The 12146-nt window shown below is 39.7% G+C and overlaps 2 protein-coding genes across 3 annotated transcripts; both read right to left on the bottom strand.

The window, feature by feature from the left end:
* Window positions 1–2599: 2599 nt before the first annotated feature.
* LOC144019375 (serine protease inhibitor A3K-like) lies at window positions 2600–5041 on the bottom strand. Its single transcript, XM_077522405.1, has 6 exons — window positions 4957–5041; window positions 3550–4135; window positions 3412–3482; window positions 3144–3337; window positions 2920–3067; window positions 2600–2845 (listed from the first exon to the last, which is right to left on the bottom strand). The coding sequence occupies exons 2-6, from the start codon at window positions 4124–4126 to the stop codon at window positions 2651–2653; spliced, it is 1185 nt and encodes a 394-aa protein (XP_077378531.1). The 5' UTR covers window positions 4127–4135; window positions 4957–5041; the 3' UTR covers window positions 2600–2650.
* A 2447-nt stretch (window positions 5042–7488) lies between these two features.
* LOC144019714 (serpin A3-2-like) lies at window positions 7489–9994 on the bottom strand. Of its 2 annotated transcripts, none has more exons than XM_077522956.1 (6): window positions 9868–9994; window positions 8485–9070; window positions 8347–8417; window positions 8075–8268; window positions 7848–7995; window positions 7489–7771 (listed from the first exon to the last, which is right to left on the bottom strand). In XM_077522956.1, the coding sequence occupies exons 2-6, from the start codon at window positions 9059–9061 to the stop codon at window positions 7577–7579; spliced, it is 1185 nt and encodes a 394-aa protein (XP_077379082.1). In that variant the 5' UTR covers window positions 9062–9070; window positions 9868–9994; the 3' UTR covers window positions 7489–7576. The 2 variants fall into 2 exon arrangements, with proteins under 2 accessions (XP_077379082.1, XP_077379084.1); XM_077522958.1 differs by lacking the exon at window positions 9868–9994 and adding an exon at window positions 9536–9560.
* Window positions 9995–12146: the final 2152 nt, after the last annotated feature.

Here is a 12146-nt window from a genome sequence, read left to right as displayed (position 1 = left end):
TTCGGAACAATAATTTAATTTAAATATGGTAATACAGTACTAAAGAGCAGTACAGAATATGTAATGATTTCTGGTTGAGAAAATGTTTAACTTTTGCCAAAATTGAACTGCTTTTAGAAAGTTTGGATCCAATGTATTTAATGCGTGGTTTCCAGCAAATTTTATTATCAACAATTACTCCCAGGAATTTAATCTCATTTACTCTTTCTATATTTACACCTTCAATTTGCAATCTTACACAATTCCCTATTTTAACTTTACCAAACACAACTAACGTTGTTTTGTTTAAATTGATTGATAACTTGTTTTTATCAAGCCATGTTTTTACTTTTTACTTTTAAATTCAGAGGTAATTGTATCCATAATTTGCTGTATTTTCTCACCAGAAACCAGAATAGTTGTGTCATCTGCAAATAACACAAACTTCAGTAAGTGAGACACATTGCATAAATCATTAATATACAATATAAACAATTTTGGGCCCAACACTGACCCCTGGGGTACACCACATGTCATATCCAAACATTTTGATTTCAATTCTCCCAACTCTACAAACTGTTGTCTTTCTTGTAAATAACTTCTGATCCAATTCAAGGCTGTATCCCTAATACCATAATGCTCCAATTTATTAATTAATATATCATAATTTCTAATATCAAATGCTTTTTGTAAGTCGACGAACAAGCCTATTGTAAGTTCCTTTTTATCAGTATCAATAATCAGTAATTTCTTCGCTAAGTTCTGTTAAAGCTAATGCAGTTGACCGTTTTGTTCTAAATCCATACTGACTATCAGAAAGTATTTTATATTTTTCTATGAATTTATCTAATCTGTTATTAAATAATTTGTCAAGAATTTTGGAGAATTGTTGTAGAAGGGAGACAGGGCTGTAATTTGTAAACTTATATTTATCGCCAGCTTTATAAATTGGAATAATTTTTGCAATTTTCATTTTATTTGGAAATTGTCCTGTTTGAAATGAAAAGTTGGTAATATATGTAAGTGGTTTGGAAATTCCCAGAATTACCTTTTTCACTGTTTTCATGTCAAGTTGATCACAATCAGTAGATAATTTATCTTTACAATTACTAACAATATTAATTACTTCTTTTTCCTCAACAGGACTAAGAAACATTGAACTTAAATGTCTTTCAATTATGCTGGTATTAGTATTGTTTGCTGTATCAGGATCTGGATTTTTTTTTTTTGCTAGATTTGGTCCCACATTTACAAAAAAACTGTTGAACTTGTCTACAACATCAATCTCATTAATATGTACATAATTTTCTATAAAATAGGGTGGAGAGTTATTCGGTCTAGTGCCATTCCTGATCACATAATTTAATATATTCCAAATACCTTTAATATTTTTTCTATTTTCTAGTAATTTGGAAAAAGTTCACTGGATCAATGTCATTTTACAAGTCATGTGAATAGTGATGATCGGTGTATTGAAAGGTATTTAGTTCCAGTTCATTGTGTTCAACCAGTCTTTGTGTTAAATCGTTCATCCAGGAATGTGATTTATTGTCATCGGAAGTAAAAGTAATTTGGAGTTACCTTGCTGAAGTCCTCATATAATTAGTTGCCATTGAGCGTTTTCGGTGTGCTGGTGCGGGAGTGAATAATCAGTTTATCTTGTCGCAGGTAGACAATGTCTCCTTTCTCTCTGGCTGCTTTCAACTCTGGCATCAGTTCCCTCTTCCTTCTGACGGCCCCTGTATAATCTTGAAATTGACTTAGACTTATCGATATTGTTTCCAAAATCTTGGCTTTCCGTTACAGAATTTTCCTAAGAAATACCATCCATCCATTTTCTTGACCGCTTATTCCTCACAAGGGTCGCGGGGGATGCTGGCGCCCATCTCAGCTGTAGCCCTTTAATTTCAAACCACAAGCCTTTGAGAAGATGAAAGAGTGAACTGCCACAACCTTGACTTATGCCTCTTTTAATCTTGAGCAAGTGCCATGACCTAAAGCTACAGCAGAGGTGTCCAAACTACAGCCCGCGGGCCATTTGCAGCCCGCCATCCATTTTCAGTGGCCAGCAACATATGCTTAAAATGGCATTTGACTCAGTTCAAATAAAATATTTGGAAATGGTCAAAGTAAGAAGGGTGTTGAAAAACACATGTGCAAGTGGATACTTTTAATAAAAAAAAATGCATGACTTAACCCCCCCCCACACACACTCTCCAAAAGGCACCACTTTTAGGGGAGGATAAAAACGGGAATTGATCCATAGTCTACAGATTTGTTAAGAAAAATGTGAAATTGTACATTTTCTATTCAACCCTTAGGCATTATTGTGACCAGTTTTCAGCTTTTTGATGGTTCTGACCAAGTAATTTCAAAATAAGATACTGCCCAAATAACGGCACTGAAGATGCGGCTAGGTTTTCATGCAATGTCAGCTTGAACGGGCTGCTCGCTCCGAGTGACCCTGAAGAGGGTTTGTGGTATAGGAAAATTATGGATTTAGTAATATTCTACTACAGAAGCGTTGCATTTTAGAGCCAAAGCTTAAAAATGGGTAAGTTTAATAAAAAAAATACACCATTCCTCCAAGCTTTTATCTAAACAAGAAAAGCGGAAATGATTTGATCGCAAAAACAACAGGGTTACTTTATTATGATAGAATATCAACTATTCAAATGTTGGGATTAATTATCTTGCCCAAAAAGAGAATGTCATTTGTGGCGTTATCTGTGATGAGAAGCATGAACGGATGGTTGAACTTCAGCACAGGGACGGGTAGTGAGCTGAGAACCGCGATTCCAATTCCTGTGGCGGCTGCAGCAGTGGCTCCGGCCTCGTCAACATCAAGGGACGCTTGGTGCACAACCTGAAAAGGTAAAGAGCAAGTTGAAGGGCAAAAAGGAGTATGTTAAAAATAAATAAAATTGACTCAATCCTTACGCCAGAGACAAACAGTTGCTTTGCCCATGAAATTCCACTCAAATCTGCTCGCTCATCAAACATGTGCGTCATTCCCATTTCAGTCAGCACTTCCTTCAGAGAGTAGTCCGTCTTAATAGAGAACTTTGGAACAAAGATGTTATACTTCCTAAAAGAAAAACATTGATTGATATGATCACACCAGAAAAGTCAAACAAGCTTCTCCATGAAAAATGTTAACCAACCTCTTTCTCATCCATTTTGACCAGTTAGTGATATGCTGTGGAGATATTGCCTTCTCAAGCGTTGCCATGTTGTCAGGCAACAGCAGGAGCATGGAGTAACCGCTGTTGAAGGGAAGGCGCAGGATTGTTGTGTCAATTGCCAGGTCATGGTAGATATCAAAGGTGTCCTTCTTGTTCATCATCTGGACGGAAACCTGGGGGGAATACATAATGAAATCCCTTTCTTTGCACCAGTATTATATTCTCCCCTTCAACTTGTACTTCAAACCTTGTTATATTCATCAACAGCAAACATGTCCGCCTTTGTGAGCTTGGTTTCAAAAGGATTGTCCCACATTCCTGTACAAGAATGAACAGAATTAAGACGTTCGAGAAGACTTCTTCAGAACTAAATATCCTTGCGTACCTTTGAAGTAGATGTAGCTTATGAGATACATGACGGTGTCTGGCTCCAGGTGTTCCAGCAACTTATCAATCTTGCCATGAGTCTTATATGCCACATATTTATTGATGGCATCAGCACTTTGTGTTGTTCGCCGGAAGTCGACATTCAACACATCTGTATAATAGAAAGCTTTCAAATCTTTCAGGAAGTCAGGTTTTGGCTTGAAGGCGTTATCCAGGAACACGGCAGTCCCTTCACTGATGTCCGATGAACCGTCTTGCCTTTTGAGGAGCATGCTAAAGAACCGATTGACATCATTCTGCGTAACTCGGTAGCTGTTGTAACCCAGACCGCTCATCAGCTGTCGGTGAGTGTACCCGCGGGCTCCGACCGACAAGGCGGCCAAGGCGACAGACACGCTGCTCGGAGAGTAAAAGATGTTCTTGCCCCGATTATCAGAACGAGCCGCCAACTTCCTGTACAGCTGGAAAGCAAACTCTTTGTTCGCTGAGCGCACGTGCGAGAGGCTGGCATGGTGGTAACCTCTTCCCAAACAGAAGACTGCTGATAAGATCCAGAATCCCAGGGCCACTTGCATCTTTGTGTACTGTGGCAAAAACGTTCAAATTTATTCATCTTTGGATTATACAACATTTGACCAAAAAGCCTTCGCACATGTCAAAGTTCAATCAAACCATGCAATGTCAGGTTAGTGTAGAGCAGTGGTGCTCATTTCTGGTCCTCGAGAGCCCCTATCCAGACAGTTTTCCACATCGCTCACCTAAAGCGCAGCTGAATCTAATTTTTAGCTTGTCAGCAAGCTTTGCAGAAGCCTGATAACGATTGTGATGATGAATCAGGTGTGTTAAACACGGAAAACAAGCTGGTTCGGGCCTCGAGGACCAAACTTGAGTATTCCCTCAAGGGAGCAGTCTGCCGTGTATTACATTTTGCTTTCAGGAATCTCATAAGTGTTCAAGATGGTTTCGAAGCAAAGCTACGCAATCTTATCGCAAGATGCTAGCGACCCTAGAACAATATAAGTCAATGGCACCTCTTGAGCATATTTTGGCCATTTCCCTCCACCGATGCACCTGATTCAAACGATCAAGCTACTGCAGAGCTTTATGATAAGCTATTCATTTGAACCAGCTGTGTTGGAGAAAGGAAAAATTCAAAATATGGATCTGTGCCCTTAAGGACCAAACCTGCCCCACAATGTTTCAGACAATTCAGTCATATATGTATACAATAAATTAAATGTACTTGAAACAAGTTTAAAATAATCATTGGCATGTTCTGCAAAAATGTCATCAAATAAGTTAGAGCTTGTTCCTGACCTGAGGAAGAACATTATGGGTCATAGTTGATAGTTTTACATGTTGCAAAAGTGAAGAAAGGAAAAATTTGGGGTATTGAATAACTTACCAATCACTGACTGTCTCTCCAGCCTCATAAACCACACCACACCGGCTGAACAGTGAGCACTCTTTTTATACACCTTGAGTGAGTGGGATGACCTTCTGTGTGACATTAGCCTATTAATTGACTCCTCCCACTTTGTCAGGGAGCAGTCGAAGCAGAATGGAGATGATCATGCAAAGCAACTTTTGAGTTTCGCCCAAATCGTGGACATCCCAATATTTACACATTCAGGCAAACAATTTCTACATGCCTTTTCATACAATCTAACTTCAAAAGTTTCTTGCATTTTCTTTTATTTCAATTCAGTAATGGATTGTATCAATTTACAAATCTTAATTTTCATCCCACCAATGAGGAGCTTTGGATTAGCGTACTCGTCTATGTGCTTAGCCACTGTTTTGCCACCTGACAGTGACAACGCAAAAGTTTGCACAGTACAAATAAAGAATGAAGCATGCGTGTGCATAAAATTGACGGCAAAGTGTCATCGCTAACCATTGCAATCAAAGGCAGTGGAATGGCTTTTATTATCCCTTTTCTATTTAACAGAACACTGAAAATGAGATTTCTCACTAAAATCCTCACATTTCAACAGAATCCCATAATCATCCGGAAAGTGAGCAACCGCCCAGATTCCTCTCGTCCTCCATTCCCCGATATACAGTGTTCCCTCGTTTTCCGCTGGGGTTAGGTTCCAAAAAATACCCGCAATAAATGAAATCCGCGAAGTAGTTAGCTTTATGTTTTACAATTCTTATAAATGTTTTAAGGCTCTAAAATCCCCTACCACACAATTTAGACACTTTTCTCATTGAGGCATTTACATGTTCTCACATTTCTCTCTTGTTCAAACATTGATAATGTTCAAAACTTCATACATTTTATAAAATGGGTATATTACTGCAAAAAAATATGCAAAATTGCATTTAAAAAAAAATCTGCGATACAGCGAGACCGCGAAAAGTGAACCGCGTTATAGCGAGGGAAGACTGTAAACTGATTTCCAATTGAACAAGATATACCGATTGTTCCATACTGGCGTTTTATGCCATGTAAAATTATGTTTGAAAATTAGCTTCCAATAGAGGAGGACCTGTTGATGGAAATCAGAGAGCTTTACTGGTAATGCTCTGTTGTCAAAATCGCATCTCAACAAAAAAAAATGTATGCCACCCATTTTCTGAAAAATCACAAAAATGTTCCAAAAGGATTGTTCATTTTTAATAAAGCCAATCAGTCACTTCAATCTCAAAACCCCCATTCATCACTTCAAAATCAATAGCATTCACTCCGCCTTCCTCATAACATTTAACCACATTGACTTCCCTAATATACTGGCATTGATTCCACCATATAAACTTAAAATGTATGCTATTAATTGCCTTTTTATTCGAAACGGGTTGCGAAAATGAAGACTGGATAAATTACCCGAGATAAACTGTTTTGGACAAGAGTACCCTCCACTCCCAAAAATCTAACGTGTCTCTGGAGCCATCGGTTAAGCATTGACTTAGACTTGTCAATATTGTTTCCAAAATTTTGGCTTTGCGTTCCAGAATTTTCCGGAGAAATACTAATTTCACCTCCTTCCTAACTGTAATCCCATAAATGGACTGTTGAAGGCAGTCATGCAACGTCAATAACTGACATTTCTCCACACTTAATTTCAAACCAGAAGCCTTTGAGAAGTTATTTTCAAGTGCTAAGGAAATTTGATTCTCATTTTTCAAAAACAAGGTTGTGTCATCCGCCAACTGACTTATCACTATCTTTCTATTCATCACATCCATCCCCTTAATCATTCTTGATTATAGGATAACATGACAGCTGCCATTATGAAAAATAGTGAACTGCCACAACTTTGATTTAAGCCTCTTTTAATCTCAAATCTTGAGCAAGTGCCATGACCTAAAGCTATAGAGCTATTGGTATTATACAGTATAAAATAAGGTCAACAAATTTGTCCATCCATCGTCATGACTGCTTATTCCTCACAAGGGTCGCAGGAGACAAATTTGTCTCCAAACCCAAAATAATTTCAAGTCCAATGCAGTGAACTTTACATTAGAAAAAATAAAATCACAGTACACCTGCCAGACAAAACTTGGAGTGGGGGTCCAAATACTGTCTGAAATAATGTTGGATCAATTCAATACTTACTCAAACCTGGGCCTGTTTTTTTTTTTTTTTTTTTTTAAACCATAAATTATACTTTCAGAGACGTGTTAATCTCTTTTATGAATGGCAACAAGTGGATACACTTAATAAAAAAAAAAAAATGTCCATAGTCTACAAATTGGTGAAGTATGAAATTGTACATCTTTCTACTTATGTCACTGAGGATGTGGCTAGATTTTAATCCAATGTCAGCTTAGACAGGCTGATCCTGTTTTGAGTGACCCTGAAGAGGGTTAGTGGTATAGAAAATTATGGCTTTAGTAATATTCTACTACAGTATAGTGTTTTATTTTAGAGACAAAGCTTAAAAATGGGTAAGTTTAATCACCCCCCCCCCCCAAAAAAAAATATATATAATTTGGTCTTCCAAGCTTTTATTTAAAGATGAAAATAATTTGATCTCAAAGACAACAGGGTTACTTTATTATGATAGAATATCAACTATTCAAATGTTGGGATTAATTATCTTGCCCAAAAAGAGAATGTCATTTGTGGCCTTTTCTGTGATGAGAAGCATGAACGGATGGTTGAACTTCAGCACAGGGACGGGTAGTGAGCTGAGAACCGCAATTCCAATTCCTGTGGCGGCTGCAGCAGTGGCTCCGGCCTCGTCAACGTCAAGGGAAGCTTGGTGCACAACCTGAAAAGGTAAAGAGCAAGTTGAAGGGCAAAAAGGAGAGTATGTTAAAAATAAATAAAATTGACTCAATCCTTACGCCGGAGACAAACAGCTGCTTTGCCCATGAAATTCCACTCAAATCTGCTCGCTCATCAAACATGTGCGTCATTCCCATTTCAGTCAGCACTTCCTTCAGAGAGTAGTCCGTCTTAATAGAGAACTTAGGAACAAAGATGTTATACTTCCTAAAAGAAACAAACAGTGATTGATATGATCCCACCAGGAAAAGGCCAACAAGCTTCTCCATGAAAAACGTTAACCAACCTCTTTCTCATCCATTTTGACCAGTTAGTGATATGCTGTGGAGATATCGCCTTCTCAAGCGTTGCCATGTTGTCAGGCAACAGCAGGAGCATAGAGTAACCGCTGTTGAAGGGAAGGCGCAGGATTGTTGTGTCAATTGCCAGGTCATGGTAGACATCAAAGGTGTCCTCCTTGTTCATCATCTGGACGGAAACCTGGGGGGAGGGAATATATAATGAAATCCCTTTCTTTGCACCAGTATTATAATCTCCCCTTCAACTTGTACTTCAAACCTTGTTATAGTCATCAACAGCAAACATGTCCGCCTTTGTGAGCTTGGTTTCAAAAGGATTGTCCCACATTCCTGTACAAGAATGAACAGAAGCAAGACATTCGAGAAGACTTCTTCACAACTAAATATCCTTGCGTACCTTTAAAGTAGATGTAGCTTATGAGATACATGACGGTGTCTGGCTCCAGGTGTTCCAGCAACTTATCAATCTTGCCATGAGTCTTATATGCCACATATTTATTGATGGCATCAGCACTTTTTGTTGTTTGCCGGAAGTCGACATTCAACACATCTGTATAATAGAAAGCTTTCAAATCTTTCAGGAAGTCAGGTTTTGGCTTGAAGGCGTTATCCAGGAACACGGCAGTCCCTTCACTGATGTCCGATGAACCGTCTTGCCTTTTGAGGAGCATGCTAAAGAACCGATTGACATCATTCTGCGTAACTCGGTAGCTGTTGTAACCCAGACCGCTCATCAGCTGTCGGTGAGTGTACCCGCGGGCTCCGACCGACAAGGCGGCCAAGGCGACAGACACGCTGCTCGGAGAGTAAAAGATGTTCTTGCCCCGATTATCAGAACGAGCCGCCAACTTCCTGTACAGCTGGAAAGCAAACTCTTTGTTCGCTGAGCGCACGTGCGAGAGGCTGGCATGGTGGTAACCTCTTCCCAAACAGAAGACTGCTGATAAGATCCAGAATCCCAGGGCCGCTTGCATCTTTGTGTACTGTGGCAAAAACATTCAAATTTATTCATCTTTGGATTATACAACATTTGACCAAAAAGCCTATGCACATGTCAAAGTTCAAAAACCAAATCGTGGAATGTCAGGTTAGTGTAGAGTAGTGGTGCTCATTTCTGGTCCTCGAGAGCCCCTATCCAGACAGTTTTCCAAATCTCCCACCTTCAGTGCAGCTGAATCTAATTTTTAGCTTGTCAGCAAGCTTTGCAGAAGCCTGTTAACGATTGTGATGATCAATCAGGTGTGTTAAACAAACTTGAGTATTCCCTCAAGGGAGCATTCTGCCGTGTATTACATTTCTCTTTCAGCAATCTCATAAGTGTTCAAGATAGTTTTGAAGCAAAGCTCTGCAATCTCATCGCAAGATGCTAGTGACCCTAACTAAATCCACTAACTCCAGTTAAGGGCACCTCTCGAGCATGTTTTGGCAGTTTCCCTCCACTGACGCACCTGAATCAAACGATCAAGGATCTGCAGCGCTTTGTGTTGAGCTACTCATATGAACCAGCTGTGTTGGAGAAAGGAAAAATTAAAAATATGGATCTGTGCCCTTGAGGACCAAACCTGCCCCACAATGTATCAGACAATTCAGTCATATATGTATACAATAAATTGAATGTACTTGAAACAAGTTTAAGATAATCATTGGCATGTTCTGCAAAAATGGTACCAAATAATAATTCGAGTTTCTGACCTGAGGAAGAACATTATGGGTCGTAGTTGATAGTTTTATATGTTGTAAAAGTGAGGAAAGGAAAAATTTGTGTTATTGAATAACTTACCAATCACTGACTGTCTCTCCAGCCTCAAAAACCACACCTGTTGAACAGTGAGCATTGTCTTTTTATACACCTTGAGTGAGTGGGATGACCTTCTGTGTGACATAAGCCTATTAATTGTCTCCTCCCACTTTGTCAGGGTCAGGGAGCAGTCGAAGCAGAATGGAGATGATCATGCAAAACTTTTGAGTTTCGCCCAAATTGTGGGCATGCCAATATTTACACATTCAGGCAAACAATTTCTACATGCCATTTCATACAATCTCACCCCAGGTCACTTGTTCTTCCTGCTGTCCACTCATTACCGGTCCCCGCCCATGATTGTCTCCACCTGCCACCAATTGACCTTTCACAAACTCCGCCCCCCAAACGAGCATTGACCAATCACACATTATAGCAGGGGTGTCAAACTCATATTAGCTCAGGGGCCACATGGAGGAAAATATATTCGGAAGTGGGCCGGATCGGTAAAATTGTAAAATAATTTTTAAAACATTGCCGTCAATTACATGCAGATTTTTCGCTATTTGTGGGCCAGCCCTTAAATTGTGGGGCGCATCTGTACAAATATTGTCCTAAATTTTTTTTGCATAAACCTGTATATTGTTCACTGATTGTGTGCCGGGTGCCGTTAATGAAGTTATAAGGACGTTAATCCTTGTCATATGTGTAGTTGAATGTGTCTTATTCAGCATGTTTGTGTTTGATTCATGTTTTTATTTTTTAAACAAACTAACTTTAAAGTGTGTTTAAAATAACGACATTCAGAGCAATTCCATGTACAAGTTGCATTGCTCAACTGAGACCTACTTGTGTAATTATGAATTTATAAGCTTTGATTGTGGCCGGCTGATTAATTGGGCCGACATTAGTCTTTTTTTTTTTTCTTTTTTTTTTTACTTTACAAAACCATCTCGGGGGCCGGATTAAACCCCATTGCGGGCCTGATCCGGCCCCCGGGCCTTATGTTTGACACCCCTGCATTATAGCAACCGTTGCTGTGTAAATATAGTCCGTCAAGCTGTACTCAGCTCTCGATGACGTCCATAGTCTGATTGATTTTATTTGATGGCTTACGAGACTGCTAACCAGTCTAGTGATGGAGAAACCGAAGCTTTCTGAAGCAGTGAATCAATATGAAGCAGTGTGTCAAAATGGTTCAGTGTTATGAAGCATTTGCCACGAATCAGTGTGGTGAGTCACGACACTGCTTCACCACTGCTTTCTGTACCACTGAAGCAATTGTGTTGAAATGATTCAGTGCTGGGCGGCACGGTAGTCGAGTGGTTAGCACGTTCGCTTCCCAGTTCTGAGGTCTCCGGTTCGAGTCCAGGCCCTGACCTTCCTGGGTGGAGTTTGCATGTTCTCCCCGTGCCCGCGTGGGTCTTCTCCGGGTACTCCGGTCTCCTCCCACCTTCCAAAGACATGCATGGCAGGTTAATTGGGTGCTCCGAATTGTCCCTAGGTGTGCTTGTGAGTGTGGATGGTTGTTCGTCTCTGTGTGCCCTGCGATTGGTTGGCAACCAGTCCAGGGTGTCCCCCGCCTACTGCCCAGAGCCAGCTGAGATAGGCGCCAGCAGCCCCCGCGACCCTTGTGAGGAATAAGCGGTCAAGAAAATGGATGGATGGATGATTCAGTGCTTCGAGGCGTGTGGTGACATGACATCTACTGGACAAAATTTATTTTTTTATTTACATTCAGTAAAAAGGCACAGCGTCATTAGAAAAAATAAGATACTGTTGTGTCAGTTTTAAAAGAAAAAGTGAAATACTTGTGCAACAGAAACCTGATGATGGTATTTGAATAAAATGCTTGGGACGGGGATTTTGGTGTTTCATTAAAAACATCATTTATGCAGCATTTGGTTTCACTCGGTTATATATGACCTCTCCGGCTTTGGAGAAGATCTTTTTGGTGATTTGATTTATATTACAAATCAGTGCATATAGTGTGTGAATGAATGTATACAATATGTGCAATTGTGAATTAATCTATTGGGTAATAATCCAACTTCTCCTCTACTGTAAAATAAATAAAGGGAAGAGATATTTACTTGAAAAAAAGTACATTATAAATTTTACAAGGAGGGTTTTGGGTACAATTTACCAGTTTATTCATTAAAAAAAAGTTACTAAAGTGCAGCAGGAGCGAACTCAAGACCTTCATCTTGGTGATTTCTGGTGACTAAATGGAGCAAAAACGATCTCGCGGTACGAGGACCTGACACCAGCAACACAGCAGAAGTGGTCCTAGCGTGGCTGTCACCCAATCTGAAGCTTAT

The sequence above is a fragment of the Festucalex cinctus genome, chromosome 5 (assembly GCF_051991245.1).
Source record: "Festucalex cinctus isolate MCC-2025b chromosome 5, RoL_Fcin_1.0, whole genome shotgun sequence".
NCBI lineage: Eukaryota > Metazoa > Chordata > Actinopteri > Syngnathiformes > Syngnathidae > Festucalex > Festucalex cinctus.
Note: the sequence above shows the minus strand (reverse complement) of the source record. Positions and strands in the feature narration are given on the sequence as shown.